General features: G+C 50.2%; 1 protein-coding gene across 1 annotated transcript in view; it reads left to right on the top strand.

Moving 5' to 3' along the window:
* The window catches only part of MYLK (myosin light chain kinase), a 146,112-nt gene that overhangs the window by 112,419 nt on the left and 12,761 nt on the right, over nucleotides 1–20,932 (top strand). Inside the window, 7 exon segments of the mRNA XM_018045771.1 lie at nucleotides 1,805–1,837; nucleotides 1,933–2,026; nucleotides 3,488–3,558; nucleotides 3,561–3,690; nucleotides 9,201–9,418; nucleotides 10,983–11,106; nucleotides 18,778–18,930. Coding sequence (XP_017901260.1) covers nucleotides 1,805–1,837; nucleotides 1,933–2,026; nucleotides 3,488–3,558; nucleotides 3,561–3,690; nucleotides 9,201–9,418; nucleotides 10,983–11,106; nucleotides 18,778–18,930 — 823 coding nt within the window.

Raw genomic sequence — 20,932 nt, 5'->3', positions numbered from 1 at the left:
TTTAACTTATATGCAGAGTACATCATGGGAAATGCTGGACTGGAAGAAACACATGCTGGAATCAAGATTGCTGGGAAAAATATCAATAACCTCAAATATGCAGATGATACCACCCTTATGGCAGAAAGCGAAGAAGAACTAAAAAGCCTCTTGATGAAAGTGAAAGTGGAGAGTGAAAAAGTTGGCTTAAAGCTCAACATTCAGAAAGCGAAGATCATGGCATCCGGTCCCATCACTTCGTGGGAAATAGATGAGGAAACAGTGGAAACAGTGTCAAACTTTATTTTTGGGGGCTCCAAAATCACTGCAGATGGTGACTGCAGCCATGAAATTAAAAGACGCTTACTCCTTGGAAGAAAAGTTATGACTAACCTAGATAAAATATTCAAAAGCAGAGACATTACTTTGCCAACTAAGGCCCATCTAGTCAAGACTATGGTTTTTCCAGTGGTCAAGTATGGATGTGAGAGTTGGACTGTGAAGAAAGCTGAGCACCGAAGAACTGATGCTTTTGAACTGTGGTGCTGGAGAAGACTCTTGAGAGTCCCTTGGACTGCAAGGAGATCCAACCAATCCATTCTGAAGGAGATCAACCCTGGGATTTCTTTGGAAGGAATGATGCTGAAGCTGAAACTCCAGTACTTTGGCCACCTCATGTGAAGAGCTGACTCATTGGAAAAGACTTTGATGCTGGAGGGATTGGGGGCAGCAGGAGAAGGGGACGACAGAGGATGAGATGGCTAGATAGCATTACTGACTTGATGGACATGAATCTGAGTGAACTCCGGGAGTTGGTGATGGACAGGGAGGCCTGGCGTACTGCGATTCATGGGGTCGCAAAGAGTCAGACATGACTGAGCAACTGAACTGAACTGATATTTGCCTCTCCAACTAAATTATAAGCCCCCCAAATCACACCATGATGGAGAGATCACACCATCTGTATTTTGTTTTGTATACCCACAATCACTGGCAAGATATCTGGTACATGGCTGGAATTCCAGAAAAAACTCAGTAAACGGATAAATGGATTTGATACTAGTAGCAACTATAAGAGGGGAAGGCAATGGCACCCCACTCCAGTACTCTTGCCTGGAAAATCCCATGGTCGGAAGAGCCTGGTGGGCTGCAGTCTGTGGGATCACTCAGAGTTGGGCATGACATTTCACTTTCACTTTTCACCTTCATGCATTGGAGAAGAAATGGCAACCCACTCCAGTACTCTTGCCTGGAGAATCCCAGGGATGGGGGAGCCTGGTGGGCTGCGTCTGTGAGGTCTCTCAGAGTTGGACATGACTGAGTGACTTCACTTTCACTTTTCCCTTTCATGCATTGGAGAAGGAAATGGCAACCCACTCCAGTGTTCTTGCCTGGAGAGTCCCAGGGATGGGGGAGCCTGGTGGGCTGCCGTCTATGGCGTCGCACAGAGTCGGACACGACTGAAGCGACTTAGCAGCAGCAGAAGCAGCAACTAAAAGTTGCTGACTTTTGAGGGAAAGTAGAAAGGGACTGTCCAGGTTGTCTGTAGGTTCTAGAAACTAGGAAAATGTGAAGACGGACATGTCTAGGAGACCTTGAGGATAGAGAGGTGGGGATGGAGGAGGGGCTGGGTGGGCTGAGGAGGCCAGGGCCTTTCAGTGTATACATGGCCCTGTTGCAGTGTGAAGCCTCTGATCCCATGGCGATGCCCAGAGCTCTGGGCTTATAGTCTCGTGCTTGGGAAGGCTGAAGCCGAACAGGGCCCCCAGCTTGCTTAGCTCACAGGCCTTGGAGTACTAACCACCTGTATCCTCTCTGCCCCCAGAGCCGAAGGACGAAGTGGAGGTGTCAGATGATGGTGAGTGCTGGGCCCTGTCCTTGGGTAGACTCGAGGGGTGGATGGGGGTGAGGAGGGATCTGATGGCTCACACTCACCCCGCCCCAACCCTGCAGATGAGAAGGAACCTGAGGTCGACTACCGGACCGTCACGGTCAATACCGAGCAGAAAGTGTCCGACTTCTATGACATCGAAGAGAGACTAGGATCGTAAGTGGAGTGGAAAGTGGAATGGGTCCCCTTCTGGGCCCCAGAGTGAGGGTGGTGCTGGCCCTGAGGTTAAATTCCACACCTCCTCTTCCCGTCCTTCCCTGGGTTCTGCCAACTTCCCAGAGTGAGGTTCCGGGAAGACTTGGCCTGCAAGCACCCACAAAAGCATCACCAGTCCAGGGCTTTCTTAGGAGCTGCCGTGCCTGGGGCTCAACTCCACAAGCTTGAGCAGGTCCTTCCTTCTCTGCACCCCCACTCCCATCCCTCCCCCAGGACATAACCCAGGGCAGCCGGGCTGGCTTGGCCTGTCTTTAGGATCCCTTCCGTTGGGTCTGTGCTCCCATTCAACCGGTCTAGCTTTAGTTCTGTGGCAAAATATGCCCGCTTGAAACACAGCTCCCATCATCACCCCTCACTTGGAGAGCTCAGCCCACAGTCTTTGCTCAGGCTCTTCCCTGGGTTGTGGAGACACCGATGGACTCAGACCCCAACACTGAGGTCTGGGTTCAGCCAGGCTGTCCCCGCCAGCAGCAGCAGCATCCAGGGCCTCCTGCCTCCCTCTGACCGTCTGTCCTTGGAGGAGGATGGAAGGTGGAAGAAAAAAGAATGGGGCTCAGCTTTTATTTCCGGAGGGTTTCTGGCAAATAAAGGAGTCCCATCAACCTCATCAGAGTCCCGGACAAGGACCCTTTGCTGCGGCAGGAGTGAGGTCAGAAGAGTGCCACCACCCAGCAGCACAGAGGGAAGCAGGGGCCTTGCTAGGCTGTCTCCACGGCCCCGGTGCTGAAAGTGCGTGGAGGGAGGGCAGGAGCCCAGAAATTCTCTGTATTTGCGGAGGACTTCCTCAGCCTGATGTCATGGATCCCTTTGGGGGAAAAGGAAAAAAAGTCTGTTGCCAAGACTGAGGCCTCAGCCCAAGGAAATGACAGTGTTAAAAGAATAGCAAGGACTTCCGTGGCAGTCCAGTGGTTAAGACTCTGTGCTTCCACGGCAAGGGGCGTGGGTTCAGTCCCTGGATGGAGAGCTAACATCCCACATACCGTGGTGCGGCCAAAAAAAGAGAATATTTACTGATAGAACAGCAAGACTAGACAGAGTCTGGGTAAGAATGTGGGGCCAGACACGGGCTGACATTGGCCAGTGACGGAGAGCAGATTCGTCAGCCTCAGCAATGTGCTCCATTGATCTAGAGCAGGGACTGGCCAACTTTTTCTGTAAAGGGCCAGATAATGAATATTTTCGGGTTTGTGGGCCAATTCAGCACTGCAGCTCCTGCTCTGCTCTGGAAACCCAAAGGCAGCCATAGACAGTGTGGGCACAAATGGGCATGGCTGTGTTCCAGGAAAACTTTACTTAAAAAAAAAAAGAAGGGCAGGGCCACACATGCCCCACAGGCTATCGCTTGACCACTCCCATTCGGTGGACAGCTGGGCTAAATTTCTCTCTTCCTTTCATTCACAGTGGGAAATTTGGACAGGTCTTTCGACTTGTAGAAAAGAAAACTGGAAAAATCTGGGCAGGGAAATTCTTCAAGGCTATTCGGCCAAGGAGAAAGAGAACATCCGTCAGGAGATCAGCATCATGAACTGCCTGCACCACCCCAAGCTGGTCCAGTGTGTGGACGCCTTTGAAGAGAAGGCCAATATCGTCATGGTCCTGGAGATGTGAGTGGCTCGGCGAGGGGTGGCCCAGCACAGTGGGTCTGGGAGCCCCTCCTGTCCCTCCCCCACTGTCCCCCCCACCCTACCCCCCCAAGATGGAGAGCACTGCAAGCAGGGCTGTGACGCGCACGACACTCTGCAGCCCATCTGGCCAGGTGCTGACCACTCGGAACAGCCCACGTGCACACTGCTGCTCCCGACCCACTGCTCGGCTCCAGAGCACACTGTTGGGTCCTTGAGGACCTCTTAAGGACCCCTTTGTCCCTCACCTGCCTGTGTAAGGCCAGGGCACCCCCTCCCTGTGCCTCCTTGGTTTCATTCGGAGCACTAGAGCCACCTTAGGGGCAGATAGAGCCTGTGAGAGAGAAGGGGGCCCAGCGGTGGGAGCTCAGCCTTGCCCCTGCCCTCTGCTCTGTCCTGCGTGCCCCTGGCCCACACTGGTTTGCTCTCTCTTCCCCTCTCACTCACCCAAGAGCAGTGCTTTCTGAGCTGGCTTGTACAGAGGCAGGGAGATGATCAGATGACATTCAGCCAAGGCTTTCCTGGATTCTGTTGTTTCTTCAAGTCCCAACCTTCTCTTTCTTCCCTCTGAGCTGCTGGTCTGCATGTGCACAAACATACACACACATACACACAACAGACACATACACACAGACACACACACAAATGCACATACTAGAGTCGGTAAGCCAGGCATCCTCCACAGTGTGTATTTTTTAAGCATTTCCTCTCCTTTTTATAATCTGAATTTTAAAAGTATATGATACAATCATATCAAAAAATATTAGAAAATATACAATGAAAGTCTCATTCCCACACCTGCCCCTCATCTACCCCTCATCACCACTGGTAATGAATTTTGTTAGTTCTGTGTCCTTCCAAAGTTTCTTTATTGAAATGCAATCATTTATTATTTATAGATATAATTCATAAATTTTTCATATTTCTCACCTCTTAACCCAAAGAGAAGCTGCACTCAATATTCTATACTTGGTTTCTTTGCATTCAACAGTGTGTCTTGGAGAGGCCCATACCAGTAGCCAGTGGTTCCTCATTCTCCCTTCTCCCTGGCATCTCATCATGTACATAGACCACAGTTTATTTGTCTTCTTTTGATAGGGGCTTGGATGGTTTCCAGGCTTTTGCATTACAAAAAGGCAGTGTTTGTAACCTTGTACATACATCTTTACCCTCATGCCTGCTTACATCCGTAGGATAAATCCCCAGAAGTGTGGGAGTGCTGGAACAAAGGAGATGTGCATTTGAAAGCTTGGCAATATTCTGAAATTGCCTCCAGCATCCTTGAATTGCTCATCCCGAGACTCAGGGATCTCAGTCCTTTGGAGGACCTCTCCTCTGGAGAGGACCCTGTTAGCATCTCAGTGTTCTTCCCTAGGAAAGGTGAAGCCAGCGAGGCAGCCTCAGTTTAAGGAGTGTCTCAATGCACTTCTTGAGCCTTTTGGCGTGTTTCTTTTCAATCTGTGCTCCTCAGGGAGAGCAGTCACGGTGAAGAGACAGACATGAGTCTGAGCAACCTCACTCCAATCCCTGCTCTGCCTCTTGTTGTATGACCTTGAATAAGTTACCCAAGTGTGCCAGCCATTAGTTTTATTATCTGTAAAAGGAGGCTGTAAACCACCCCGTGAATAATGTGGGGCTTAGATGGAATAACATGTGTCAGGCAGAGGCTCTATAACTGTGAGTTATTCTTAGGAGTATGATGCAGTGACTTTTTCTATATCCCAGTCTTTTCTCCACTTAAAATTACTTTGTGACCATTTTAACACACAACTGAATGTGTGGAAATCCTGCATTTCAGGAAGCCCGGGGGCAGCTTCTATGACTGTTGAGCCATGATTCTGTAATTATGAAATCCTTCCAGTGAAGAGCAGTATTTGATGAGACTCCCTTTTTAAATTCTGCAGTTCTGTGCAACTTTCACACAGATTCAAAGAAAATCCTCATTCGCCACTTGAAATCAGTTTTCAACCCCCAATTCAAACTTCCCTCCACACTTCTAGGGAAGATTCAGCCCGAGTGCATGGCCTCAGTCATCCTGCCCCCACAACAGCCCTGTGGGCTGCTGCTCTTCACATTTATTGTAGAGCAGGTTGCTTGGTCCAGGCAGTGTGGGCATGTGGGGACATGTGAAGAAATGTCTCATCTTTAGAAGTTAAACCTTGAGCAAGTTCATGAGAAGGTGCAGGAGGGGGTAGGAGGCAGCCCAGCCTGGGTGAGGCCGGGCAGCAGCACCAGTGGGCAGAATACCATACTTAGCTTGGAATTGGGACTTGGCAAGCTGGATGGAAAATGTTGGGAGAAAACGTAAGAAGGCTTCATCTGGTCTGGCTTTCATCCCTCCGCCCCACGCCTCCCCCATGGACAGGAGTGAGTCTTCCATGCACAGACAGCAGATGATTCTCCTGCACTTGGAGTGAGCAGCTTGCCCCTTGATAGGAGCTCGACTAAAGTTGAAGGAGCAGACTGATGCTCCACCTGTCCTTCCCGTCCAGCCTGGATAGACCTGACATTGACAGGAAAAGGTTGGCTTTCAGCAGTGCGACTTGCTCTTCTCCTTGCTTGACGGAGAAACAGTCAGAGAAGGACAGTCCCTGGTGATACAGAAAGATGGAACTGTATTCCAGGGTGCTGGCTTTCAGATCAGCTGCCTCATATACACTGAGAAATCAGAGTTAAAGTGCCTTCAGCCTTTCTTACCTTTGCTTACAGGACAAGCCCTCATCACTGTAGCAGTGTTTCTGTTACAAGGGTTCCTTCAGACTCCTCTTCAGGGAGTCAGGGATGGTCCTTGTGGGACATTCCAAGTGGTGGCAGGACCCTGAGCACCCAAGCAGATGCAGCTTGGGCTGAGTCATCCATTGCCCATCTTACCTTTGTGCTACCATTGGCAACACTGATCAAAGGAGAAGCAGCTGGCTGCCGTGACACGAGGACGGGGTCAGGGTGGGGAGCCCCATAGAGTGGCATCCTTCTGGCTGCCAGCGGGGGCTGGCCATTATCTACAGTTGGGGGAATAAATACAGTCCCTTGGGATAAGGCGGACTGTATGCGTTAGTTCATTCACTCTCGCTCTCACTGTTTATCTATTAAGTATGCATTTCCTTGGCCCAGTCTTGGCCTATGGCTTTATCCCATTTCTGTGGATGGTAGCTTCTTTCCATCCACAGTCTTGAGCATTTGGAAGATAAACCTATAGAGAAGCAATAATCCTATTTGTGTAAGCCCTACCGTCCTTGAAAATGAACCACAGGAACAGTTTTCAAAATATGTTATTAAATAGATTTGAATTGGTGTGAATCTATATGCACCTCTGTTGAACAGACTACCTCTAGAAGTGCAGCAGTAACCATCTGCATGGCTCAGATTTCTACCACTCATTGCCACAGACATTCCCAAGGACGCTACCAAAAAAAAAAAAAAAAAATGGTTGCTTGCTTTTTCAGAATATTTAAAACCAAACATTTTGGGATACCTTGTCTGTGCCAGATATTGCCAGGTATAAACAGGGGTCTAGAGATGAACCAGACTTTTTCCAGACATATTCACAAACATTAAAAAGCAGACAACATTAAATGCAGACTTGATGCAAAAAAAGCTCAGAGATGAGACTATGGGAACCCACAGAAGGAATGATCATATGATGAAATCGAGAGCGGTTTCTCAGGGGATGTGAATTGCAGCTGGCCTCCCGGGGTAGTAATTGAGTAAACCAGTATTTCTCAAACTTATCTGATGGTAAGAATGACCTGGGGTACTCACTGAAAATACGGATCACAGACCCTGCCAAGATTTTCTAAATCAAAATCTCCAGGAGAGAAGCTTTGGAGTCTGTATTTCAACTACAGCCTCCTCTGCAACTGGTTGTTTTAAAATAATAATCATATTATTGAGCACTTACTATATGCCAGGCACTTTTCTAAACACTTTACCTGAATTAATTCACTCGGTCTTCACAGAAATCCTGTGAGATGGCACTGTTTTCACCGACACCTTGCAGATAGAAACGGGCTCAAGAGATGTTAAGAACTGCCTGAAAGCTAGGAACCTACGAAGGGAAATTAGTTTGATTTAGAGCCTGGGTGGAGAGATTAGAAATGAAGGGTTTGAGGACAGAGGCGCCGCCTCCTGGCTGCGCAAGGACCTCCTTTTCAGTTGGTTCTAAAGTGTTGGTTCTAGCGCCCCCCAGTGGCCACTGGAACAAACCGACCTTTACCAGTTTAGAAGTGAAAGTCTGTCCTGTGGTGATGGAAGCCTGCAAAGGCTTCGTGGGCCCCATTGTGCATCCTTGTCTGTCTCTCCCTCAAGGGTCAGTAACAAGATCTGTTTGACCCGTTTTAGGTTGTCAAATGATAATTAGCATGTTCTGAGCACCCACTTCATGTCAGGCATGTTTTCCTGCAGTTCCTTCATTCCCAACTACTATGGTGTAGGGACAGGTGAGAAAACTGGGGCTCAGGAGGGGTAAGTAACGTGCCTGCTGTCACACAAAGTCAGGGTTCAAGCTCAGCTCTTGCTCGTCTTTATGATGACTTCCCTTAGAAGAGGGAAGGCCCTAGGAAGAGGACAGGCCTAGAAAGAAGCCCACTCAGCCTGGTTCAGCTGATGCATCTGTAGGCCATTGCGGAAAAGAGCATACTGGTGTCTGGATGCTACATAAGTTACCAAGGAGAGCTTTAAACTTTCTGAGCAAGGAAGGCTGGGAGAGAGGCCCCATGCATTTGCACTGAAGGGAAACATGTTGGCTGGCTGTAGCCTCTGGGCCAGTCCTTAGCAAAAGGTGCCCACTGCAGGCCCCAGAACCACCATGGCCAGGATCCAAAGTCTATCCAGGCAGGCAGGATGTACTACACTCCCAGCCTGAGCCAGGAAGCCGAGATAAGTTAGTTACGGCTGGAGGAGTAACCTGATGCTATAGGCCTAGCCAGAGGAAGCAAATTGGTCACAACTGCAAGTATTAATATAGTGAGTTACAGCCAATGAATTTTAGAAAATGTGCTGAAGCTCCTAATTATTGGAGATATTTTTCTGTTTCTGGCTTTGGGAAGCCACTGCTTATGGAGACTGCGAGTATTTTAAGCTTCAGTTCTTTATGGCTGAAAGGCATGGCTAGAGAACAGGATGGTCCCTCACATCTAGAGTTATCTGGGGGAGCCAGGCTACCTGGCAGTTACCCTTCCTGCTCAGGAGAGCGTTGTGGATCTCTCAGCTCATGACCACCTCTGAAATTGTCCAGCCTACATGTTTCCCTGAATCCCCCCAGGCTTAGCAAGCACAGGCAGGGTCCCCCCAGCAGGAAACCAGGAGGTCTGTGTCCTCCTCACACAGTGGAAGACTGAGACCCACATAATGGGGCAGTGGCCTAGAGCTCAGAAAGCTGCAGAAGACGCCCAGCACCCCCACCCCTGGGCGCTCCTGCCCTCGACCCCTCCCCCAGCCTGCCCTGGGCCAGTCGCCCCACTCCTATGGTCTGAGTGCCTGCTCTGTGCCTGCAGCGTGTCCGGGGGCGAGCTGTTCGAGCGCATCATTGATGAGGACTTCGAGCTGACGGAGCGGGAGTGCATCAAGTACATGAAGCAGATCTCGGAGGGGGTGGAGTACATCCACAAGCAGGGCATCGTCCACCTGGACCTCAAGCCCGAGAACATCATGTGTGTCAACAAGACAGGCACCAGGATCAAGCTCATCGACTTCGGTCTGGCCAGGAGGTTGGGTAAGGCTGAGCCGCCTCTCCTGTTGTCCCAACACGCCCCGGCAGTGGCTGTTTGTGTTCCATTCCGTGGGTACTGAGGGGGGTGCACCAGATTGGAGCTGAGATCAGAGACCCTGGAGGTTGCCCCTCCCACTTACTAGCTGTGGGAACTTACATCTCAAATTATCTGTAAAATGGGATAATAATGGTACTCACCTCATAGAATTGTTAAGGGAATCAAGTGAGCTAATACATTAGAATGATAAGAGCAGTGCCTCAGGCATAGTAAGCGCTGGCTAGTGAAGGGCCTGTCGGACTCTTTGTGACCCCATGGACTATACAGGGCATACAATTGTACAGACTATACAATTCTCCAGGCCAGAATCCTTTCCCTTCTCCAGCAGATCTTCCCAACCCAGGGATCAAACCCAGGTCTCCTCCATTGCAGGCAGATTCTTTACAAGCTGAGCCACAAGGGAAGCCCAAGAATACTGGAGTGGGTAGCCTATCCCTTCTCCAGCGGATCTTCCTGACCTGGGAATCAGACGGGGGTCTCTTGCATTGCAGGCGGATTCTTTACCAGCTGAGCTATGAGGGACGCCCGAGTACTTACAGGTGTCAGCTGTTTGTTTTACCATGATGATTATTTTCGCTCTGGTGCCTTCATCAGCAGAACATTCTGGTGACAGTGCATCCTGCTGTTCAGTCTCCAGAGCACTTTCACATCCTTTCCTTCATTTGATTCTCACAGCAACCCTGTGAGGTAGGCAGGGCGGACTTGTGAGCCTCAGTTAATAGAGCAGGAAGCTGAGGTCCACGTCACTTTGCCCAGCAAGTCCCACCACCTGCTGCAGTGGAATCAGGCCCTGGGTCTAGGCCAGGGTCCTCTGAAGCATCTCTGCTGTTCCTGCACTTCCAGGAGGCAGGGCAAGGCAGATGGGGACTTAGAATCATTTTGGTGGGTGATGATCCTGAGGCACCACCTAGGGGTTATGGCTTTTCCTGACTAACCTCCCAGCAGCTCCTGGGAGGAGAGACGTGACGCTGCACGTGGAGAGGTGGTGTGAGGAGAAGGGGCGCGCGGCTCAGGAGTCAGTCTGCTGGGTTAGGTCCTGACCACCATTAACTGGGTGGGCGAATCAGTCCCTGGGCCTCCCTTTCCTCCTTAGGAAATGGGGGTCATGCTCCTTCTTAGGCAAGAGTATTAAATAGGAAAGTCCTCATAAAGCAGGCAGCGGAGCACTAACGACAGAGTGCACGGTAGAGGTTATTGTCAAGCACAGGTCACAGCCCCTGCACCGGGAAGCTCGTGGGAGAGACAGACCCGCAGAAGGTCATTCCATCTGGGGCTGTCACGGGCTCTCCCCACTCCCCCAGCCTCACCCTGGACATTTGAGTTGCGCGTGCGGTTTGTCCGTTTTACTGGTGTGTGCACTTTCTCTGTGAGGAGACCGTTGTCTCCGTGCCGTTTTGCAAGGGGAGAGCTGCTGAAGGCCAGCCTGACTTGTGTCCCTCCTGGCATCCACTCACCTCGGGTTGGCTTAGGGATGTTCCAGTGATTGATCGCTCTCCATCCTGGTTGCAGAGAATGCGGGGTCTCTGAAGGTCCTCTTTGGCACCCCGGAGTTCGTCGCACCCGAGGTGATCAACTACGAGCCCATTGGCTATGCCACGGACATGTGGAGCATCGGGGTCATCTGCTATATCCTGTGAGTCCTGGGCCACACGAGGGAGGGCCCCAGGCTGCCCTGATGTTGGAGGGTCCAGGGCAGGGCCTGACGGGGAGCCCACCCAGAGTCAAGAGGGCCACAGGCCCCCAAGCCCCTCCTCACCGCCCTGCCTCGCTCCTGTGCTCCTGGTGACGTCCACAGCCTGTGTCACCCTTGCGTGGGAGGGTCTAGCTCCACGCACTAAGGTACCCATTCTGGGCCCGTCCTCATCCCTGAGGCTGGCCAGCCTGGGGCCTTTGGTCAGGAGGGCAGGAATACGGCTGGTGCTGTGTAAGTTACCTTTGCATGTGTTTTGGGGTCTGTAGAGAAGCGGAGAGTGAGCCTAGGTGCACATCTCCTGTGCGTGTCACCGTCATCCTCAGGGGACCGCACCCCATCCTCGTGGCAGCAGGACACCACTGCCAGCCTCATCTCTGGGCTCAGTATATGGACTGGTTTGATGATAGAGCTTTTAGTGGGGCCAACAGACAATAGAAAGCTGCTGTAGAGTAATTAGAGGTGGGAAGTTAGGTGGAAAATAGGGAGTCGTTCATTGGCAAATGCTGCAGAAAAGCAAGGAGGCCAGTGATTCAGACCAGGTCTGCACAGCCGGTAATCTGCGTGAATCCCCTGGGCCTCTCCTTAGATCACAGGTTCTGATTCAGAAGTTCTGGGGACCCAAGAACCCACATTTCTGACAGGCTACAGGTATCTGATGGTGCCGGTCTGAGCTCTACACTTTGAGCACCAGACCGTAGAGCACCCCCTCTTGCTGGAATCTGGCTGATTCAGTTTCTGAAGTCCCAGGCTGCAAGCAGGCGTTAACCTCAATGGAAACCTGAGCTTTGCGGTAATGCACAGTTATGGGCTGGTTTCCCTGAAACTGCAGCTGTGCCTGTAGTCATTTTGAAAAAAAACTTCCGTCATTAAAGCAAAAGGACAAATTAAACCTTCTCATAGAAAACCTGAAGGAGACCTCTACAGGTACTTTTTAGATCCCTGGGTCTTTGGACCCCATTGTAAGAAATGGCTTTAGGTGATTCTGTTGCACAGCCAGGTTTAGGAACCGCAGTTACCAATGCTTTAGCAGGAGTGCAGTGGTTTTTTTGGTGCAGTGAGGTGTTTACAAGTGCTCAGGAGTCTGACTCTCCCTGTGGCGTGTTAGGATGACTTCACTCCATTGAACCTGTGTCACGGGTCTTGGAGCCCAGAGAGTCATGTTCTTCCCTGCTCGGGGTCATTCCCACAGCACAGCCTCCCCCTATGGCAGCAGAGGAGAAACTGTGGCCAGGAGTGCCTCTCCAGGAGAGAGAGAGCTGAGGAACAATGAAAACGACAGCAGACTCTACGGTTCTGGCCCCTTGGTAAACACAGAGCGCCAGGCAGCCAGGGCTGTGCGGGGTTGCTCTCGCTGGGTCTTTCCCTGGGAGAGACGCCTGACTCTTGAGAGAGCCTTTTGTCGGCTGCCTGTGGCCTGGCTCGGTCCCTGGGTCCCCCTGCAGCCATCGAGGAGACTCATCTTGCTGTTTCCAGCGGTTTTCCCACTGGTATCGGATCCGGACCATCAATTTGGTCCTCGGGACAAACCTGGGAGTTGACAGGGCAGGGATTTGATCATTATTTGACATTGAGTTCATGGGGCCCACGGAAGCCCACATGGCCACCCACTTCCATAGTCCTAGAGGGTGGCCAGCTATCCCAGTTTATCATCACTGCCAGGTTTCCCAGGATATGGGGCTTTCAGTGCTTAAGTGAGGACCATCCTGGGCAAACTAGGAAGACTGGTCTTCATGCAGGTCAGGGCCAGAGCAGTGACTAGATGCTCAGTGAACGTGCTGAGTGAAGACAGCTATACCCAGACCCAGCAACCACCCGCTTGCAGCCCTCCCAGTACCCTGGCTCCAGTCACCCGATCAGGGGTAGCCTGATCCCCATTCTAACATCGTGCACCATGATCACCTGTTCTTGAACTCTGCATACATGAAATCACACAGAAAGGTGTATTTGGCTTCTCCTGCCCCTCCTTGTTTGCGAGCCCCATTTGTATCATGCTGTGAGGCTGTGACTGGCCCTTCCCAAGGCTGTGCCACTCTCTGAACCTCCTCCAATTTCCTTATCAATTCTATGCTAATGGGCTGTTGACTAGATTCCAGTTCAGGGCATCGTGAGTATCCGGTGCATGTGCTTTAGTAAATGCCTTATGCATTTCTGTTGGATCTAGAACTAGAATTACTGGGTCACAAGAGCACTTTATTTTAAAATGAAAATTCTTTGAGATTGAAGAAGTAATTTGGATATTACGTGGCATGGTTTGCTAGATTACTTTTAAAGCTGAGACTTAGAAATGGGGAAGGATTTTTTGAAATGGGGAGAAAATAATTGTGATGAATGGGGCAACAGCCTAAAGGGATCTGGATGGGGTGAGAGGAGGGTGGAGACGTGCGTGTTGAAGGAAGACAAGCAAGCAGCAGGGGAAATGACACAGGCCAGCCCTACACAACCTCCCCATATCCTGGCTCCTGCCTCCTGCCCCAGCCGGCTTCTCTGCCCCCTGGGACTTTTCCACTGGCTCTCACTGTGGGGATTGAGGTCTGGGAGTCTCCCTCCCAAACTAGGGCTCTTCGTGGGGATGTGGTGTGAGAACAGAAGGTGGAGCCAGCCAAGTGGCTTCCTCTCAGCCCTGCTATGTGGCATTCTGGAGCTGCTGCTGGAACCACCACCCGCACCCCCCCCCACCACCACCACCACACACACTGCCCCACCCAGGCAAGGTTCTCTGGCGGCCCTCTTGTACCTCCATCCCTCTGTTTGGAGCTTGTTTGTCTGTCTGGCAGTCCTTATCAGGGTCATCTTCCTTGTTAGTTCCAGAGGACTCCCCATCTCCTGCCTGGGGCCAGAGAGAGATGGAAAGTTGGGGGCCGGGTGAGAAGAGATGTATCACTCAGCACGTATTTGGCTAGCACCTCCTAAGTGAGCAGCCATGCCTGGTAGGTTGTTCTGACTTTGCTGAAGGAATTCCTCCTCACACCTTTGGAGAGATCAGGGCAGATCCTGTCACAGCACAGGAGACCCAGCCCCACGGCCAGCCCAGGGTCCCCAGGCAGGGCAGAGATGTAGCTGGCGGGGTTGTGGGGCCCCCACCCTCTCACCCCTGATTCTGAAGGGAGAGAAGAGATTTCATGAACCTGCTGAGACTTCTGCTGTTAGCAGTGCCCGTGTGGTTTCTGGCAGGAGGAGAGAGGGCTGGGCTCTCCTGGCCACACTTCAACCTTGCAGATGTTCGAAGCCTCCTTTCCCCTCCCACCTCCTCTCCCCAGTTTCCTGAGGACTTGGTGTTCCTCTGCTGCCTGTGGAGACCCGTCTCTGTGTCCTGTTCTCACCCCTACTCCAGAACTCCTTCTCCTTCCCTCCCTCACACCTCCACTCTGCTCTTTCCTCCCTAACATCTTCCTGCTGTGCTCAGCAGCAGACTTCCCATCCCCAGCTAATTTGTGAGCATGCACCATGGTCCAAGGCTCAGCAGGCAAAGAATCCACCTGCCAATGCAGCAGATACCAGTTTGATCCCTGGGTTGGGAAGATCTCCTGGAGAAGGAAATGGCAACCCACTCCTCTGTTCTTGCCTGGGAAAATCCCGTGGACATAGGAGCCTGGTGGGCTACAGTCCATGGGGTTGAAAAGAGTTGGACACAGCTGAGCAATTAAGCACACACACACACCACAGTCCAGAGAGCCAGGTCCATCCCATCTGGAGCGTGACTTCTCAGGACATCTTTGTGAATGGGGAGAAGTCCCAGTGCCCAAGCATCGCGTATCTGCTCAGACTCAGATTTGGATGCAGGGGTCTTCACAGGGATCCAGGAGCTCCACCCAGGGCTGCCCCTGCCCTCTTAGTCGCTGAGTCCAGACATGCTCTCTGACTCCAGCTCCTGTGACCTCCAGGCACCCCATACCCATACCAGGTCCAGAAAACACCTGCAGGTTTTGCTCTCCAGGGACCTGGGCTGTGGTTAACATGACTAAACCCTGGGTTGCTGTTTCATGGCCTACTGCACAAAACGATGCCCAGCTCTTCCTCTAGGCGCCTCCTAGCCCTCTCAAATCTTCCCAGCGCACCAGAGAATGAGCATCCCAAGGCTAAAATGGGAGAAAAGACTAACCCCTTCCTAAGCTCTCAATAGTTCTGCTGGCAGATATGTGGTCCCCTTTGCTGACTGTTCACGCAGTAGGGTCATCTGCTGTTTAAAAAAATTATACAGAAAGTATAGTTTAAGAGGCATTTTTGCCTTCTTTCTCCTGATGTCCTGTTCTGCAAGCAGAACGGGTCTCTGCATCAGATTCCCTGGTGAAGTTTGGCTGCAGTAAGAGATTAAGAATTAAAAAAATCAGAACACCCTGAAGTCATATCGCTTGTTGACTAATTAGCACAAAGATTAATATTTAACCATTAAAAATGAACATGAAGACTGTATACACTTTTGAAAGACAATGTCAAGTGAAGAAGAAGAGGATCCAAGAACTTGCCCACATTGATTACAGTTTTGTGAAAACCAAACAAATTCATTGGTTATGTTGGGAAGGAAAAAACTTTCCTTTACCCTCTTAGATTCAGTTCTTGTGGGCTTGGAAATCAAACTGACAAAAGACAGATTAACAAAAAGAAAACAGATTTAATTGTGTACATATAATAAATGTTCATAAAGGTGTTCATAAAGAAATGTGACTCAGGATGCATTTAAAATTTGGAGCTTATATACTACTTTAACAAAGAGTGATAAATCATATAGAAATAACTGGACAAAGGAGAAAGTGTTTGGAGCTTTTGGAGGGGCTAAATTGTGACAAGGTGAGGAGGAAATGTATATAGAGACTGTTTAGCAAGATCTGATATACGGATGAGGGTCTTTCTCTTCCTCCGATAAGAGAAGAAATGGACAAACAGACCAAATGAAAATTCATGTCACCTTAACAAAGAGACATGTATGTCCTACTTTTAGATAGAAAGAGGTGGGACAAAGAGTTAATTGACTTCAGCTCAATGCAGTGTTTATGCCAAAGTTCACCTTTTGGGGTGGTGTACTCTGATTTCCTTCAGTTAAAAATTAGATAAGACTAGGAAAAGAGGTGAATCGTGTTTCTAATGATACGGTTATTATGTTTGTTGATTGGATTGAACAACCCAACCACATATGATCGTATGCAAGTTCTAGCACTTACAAAAAAAGTCCAAGAAAGAAGATTTAAAAATTCTGCAAAATCCCACCACCAAGAAACAGGATTACTAAAATTCCAATACTCTCTTCGTCATCATGCTCTGCATATTGTGCAAGTTTTATTTTAGAGACACATTCTCTTTATCAGGGGGAGTGCTGGGGGAGCTGGGGCAGTTGAGGAGGCAGCCAAGCCTCAAGCAGATCTCAGCTGGAGGGGCTGCCAGGAAAGAGGATTGCCAGAGGCCAGAGACCAGGAGGCTGTCCCCGACTGTGAACATCACACAGAGATTAAGCCCTATTTTTGCAGGATTGCAGTTCCTAATTAGGAAAGGAGGTTTACAGAAGGGGGCCTTTCAGCATTCCACAGTGGGGTTGTTGGCTTTCCCGCAATCTCTTGGCACACTGCAGGACTTTCCCCTTTGTCTCAGATGGAAAATGCAGAAGGATGGAAGACAGAAGGGAGCACGTAGCTGAGGGGCAAGAGTCAGGCTCTATCTTAATGGGACTAGTCAGTCACCCCAGGGTCAGAGAGCCAGGAATGCTGGGAACCCCTAGGAATTCTAGCCCAGTGCCCTTGATGTATAAGGAGGGACTCAGAGGCCCAGAGAAGAGAAATGACTATTACATAACTGCAGAGACTCCCCCTCTTCCCTCACTATGAGGTGATCAAGAGTGATTGTCTCCATGCCATCTCAAAATGTAAATTACTGTCTTGCTTTAAGACATTTTATGCCATCTATAAAACTCTCTTATTCAAAAGCACAAATATGTTGATTAGGGTGAGATCAGTCACTCTGAAAAGCTTTCTTCTTTTTTTTTAAATGAAGATTTTCACCAGAGGGTTCTTCTTCCCATGGCAAGATTTCCTTGCAAAAATGCAATAGATTTTGTTTTACAAAACTTAATATTCAGGGCCAGGTGTATTTCATAAGGCTGAGGCCTCTTGAATGGCGAAACAGCTCCCAAAGGGTTTGCATTATTGTTTATGATGATGGATTTGGGGCAAGGGATGTTAGTGAAGCCTTAACTGTGAAGGTTGATGGCACAATACATCTCGAGGGGCAGACAGGACTAGATACATAATTTGTGGGGTCCAGTGCAGCATTAAAAAATAAGGTGGCTTGTGCAACATTATTAATAATTTCAAAATTGTGGCAGCAGAGCATTAAACCAAGAGTGGGGCTCTTCTAAGACCCATGAGGCTAGCCCTGGATCAAGGTAGAAGGCTGGATAGTTGGGGTGGAGATGAGGTGTCCAGAGGTGAGGCTAGTAAGCCAGAAGTCTGTTCCATTTGACTTTGAGATAGTTCACCTTCTAAATTTTATTTGGCTTGAGCTATCGGTAAATGAATCATTCCTGGGATCACAGATTGATGAGGCAATGGAGGTGAACTATGTACAGAGGAGCTGTGTAATAGCTATGGTCACAGACCAAGCTTTTTATTGCAGACCAGGCCTCTTGCCAGTGCTGTAGGCTGTGGCTGACTTCATCTTTCCAGAAATGATCGTACAAAGTAGCGGTTAAAGAAGGGGCTCACTGACTGCAAAACCTTGGGCAAGTTATTTAACCCCACTTGGTGTGGCAGTTTCCTTATCTGTTAAACGAAGTGATGAGTTGCCTGGGTTAAAGAGTGGTGTTAAGACTGAATCTACTTTAGCTCTCTGCCCAGTGCATGGCACATAGTCAGTGTTTGACAGACGTCTGCTGTCATGATGATGAGGACGCAGGAGAAAGCGGACAGGGAGAGGCGGCGTGGTGACCACTCTGTAGTTCAGTAGCAAGTTGTCCACCTAATGGAGGAGGAGGCTGACACACAGAAATCGGGGTCCAAGGTCACCCAGCGAACGAACAGGCCTCGGTCCCTTTGAGGGAACCTTTCTGGTTTGGCCTAAATGCCTCAGGAGTTTTGAACTCAAGTGTAGCTGGATCCCCAGACTCACACTGCAGGCTTGAGGTTCACTGTCCCTGGAGACACCCTTGCTGAGCCCTGCGTGGGCTGGCCCTGTTCTTGGTGCTGAGGGTGAAAGGTGAGAGGGCAGGACAGTGCGGGGCAACGAGTGCTGTGTCACGTGACCGGTCCACAGGGTGTGGGGAGGGGCCCCGGGGAGGAGGGGACTCGTCCTCCAGCATGTTAGAGAAGGTTCTGTGGGGCCACGTTCTAGCCTGTGCGTCCAGGAAGAACAGACGATAGGGAGGAAGGCCCTGCTGTGCTGTGTGGAAATGGTAAACTGAGGAAAACCCCTTCCACCTCAGCTTCACAGGCAGGGGGTGTCAACAGGCGGGGGGCATCCCAGAAGTACAGAGAGAGAGGCTGAGAGCATGCCCTCTTCTTTTCCGGGTGGGAGGAGAGGCGGGGGTGCTGGGGGTGCCCTCACCTCTGACCTCAGTGAGCGCTCCCCTGGGGGACCACCCTCTCTGCCGGCCTCCCCCACTCACTGCTCTCCTCTCTTATCCCCCAGGGTCAGTGGACTGTCCCCCTTCATGGGTGACAATGACAACGAAACCTTAGCCAACGTTACCTCAGCCACCTGGGACTTCGACGACGAGGCCTTTGACGAGATCTCCGATGACGCCAAGGATTTTATCAGCAACTTGCTGAAGAAGGATATGAAGTAAAGAGTTGAGCTTTTAGTCTTTTGGGGCTCCCCACACCCTGGCCTGGGGTCCAGAGGCAGTGACTTCCTTTCCCTGTGGTGGGCTCTTCTGCACCCCAGCACAGGAGGGTGGGCATGGTGTGCATGAGGGCCCAGAAGGGGGTCTTCCTGGGCCCCTGCTTCCTGGGGCTGGACACTATCCTGTCTTTAGAAGCACAGACACCTCTCTTGAAAAGCAACCCTTGACTGAGTGTTGAGGGAAAGAAGAGGCAGCTCGTGTATGAATAACAACAGCCCCTTTTATTTTCCATGTACGGCTGTGGCCAGCAGCAATCCTACTAGGATTTCAGGGAAGAGATCCTATTTGTGGGGCCTGAGCATACTCCCAGCTGTTCTGGCTCGATGCTTCTTTAGTAGCTATAATATGCAGGAACTGCCTACCTGAGTACAGCCAGGCGCCTTCCGCCACTGGTCGATGAGACTGCTATCCCAGCTCCATCTCTGTCCCACTAACAGTGCAGCCTGTGAGGTTCCCCAGCCCCACCACGCAGGGCTGCACGGAGCTGCCAAGGTGGTCAGTGGATGACTGTGTAAAACATCTGCAGACATCAGGAGGCTGGAGTGTTCAGGCATTTAGACAGCCTAAGGCTGTGAGGAAAGGTCAGATGCCCAAAGTGCTCGTCGGTATTTCAGTGAGAGAAGCATTGGAACAGTAGAGGAGGCTAGAGCAGGGGAGGGGTCCTGCATGGGGCTGGACAGGATTCAGTGGAGCAGGGAAGTGGCTCCATCACAGCAGGAAGGGGAGCAGGGCTCTGTGTGTGCAGGGAGGACTGTCCTGCCCCAGGGAAGGGAGAGGTGGCAGTGTTAGGTGGGGACAGCTGGCTACTGGGCCCCTTGTCTGTGAACAGGTGGCCAGATGACACAAGGCCTGGTTCAAACACGGGGTGTCGCTTTTGGCAATGGGAGCAGCTCTAGGCATTTCCCCAGAAGATGGTGAAACTCACCCCTGCAACTCCACACCCCACCCCACCCCAGGCCGCCCCGCCCCTCCAAGGCTGTCCCTCATCTTGCCTACTCTGGAAGAAATCCTGTTTGGGATAGGAGAGTGCAGTTGCTAAAGGAATGAGCTTAGGGTGTCTCTTAAGTGGTTCTGTCTGGTTTTCTGGTTACACACCCACCTCTTGGTCCTTTGTAGCCAGCTCTGGGCCAAACTCCTCACCAGAGGAGACAGTCCACACTCTTTGACAGTGAGGTCCTCTTAGCATTTTGCTGTCTCAGTCTTTATATCAGAAGTAGGCCTGCCCCGGGGAAGATCCGGATGTTGTGAGGGGGGCGCGGTGCTGGATTTCCTTCTAGTGTGAGGGATCCCCACTTCCAAGGTGCCCCAGGGAGATGGAAGCCTCCCTCCTAATGACTCTGGTCCAAGGATGGCTTCCGTCAACCAGGCTTCGTTTACACGTGGTTTGGTAAATGAGGTATTGTTCATATCACCTATCTTCTCATCTGATCTTGAGTTTATTCAGTAATGTGCTGGCTCTTCTGTGCTTGTAAAATGGACTCACCTATGAATTGATTTCATATAGATCAAGACACTAGATTCCCATAAACTCAAACTCAGCATGTCTTCAACCAGAAATCTCCATCTATCAGCACTTTTAAAAATGTTTTCTATTATAAATTAATATATATATAGTACAAATTTTGAATATATGAAAATTAAAATAATCCATATCCACTTATAAAGATCACTACATTTTTCTATATTTAGCAAATTTACTTTTACTCATTTTCTATGTATGTTAGCACTTGGTGCTTTGGACTTTACTAGTCCTTCTATAATTAAGGTGATGGCCCTGAAATATGTCTAGATTCCCAGAGCTTTCAGCAAATTAAATGAATTTCAGTGCAGGTCTAAGGTTGTCATAATTCATAGGCTGAACATAAGACATACCTCTTTTGAGTTTTAATAGGCAAAAATCTGATGCTCCACCACACCATAAGACTTGAGAGTTCACTGATT

The sequence above is a fragment of the Capra hircus genome, chromosome 1 (genome assembly GCF_001704415.2).
Source record: "Capra hircus breed San Clemente chromosome 1, ASM170441v1, whole genome shotgun sequence".
Lineage (NCBI taxonomy): Eukaryota > Metazoa > Chordata > Mammalia > Artiodactyla > Bovidae > Capra > Capra hircus.
This window is presented reverse-complemented; position numbering and strand designations above follow the sequence as displayed.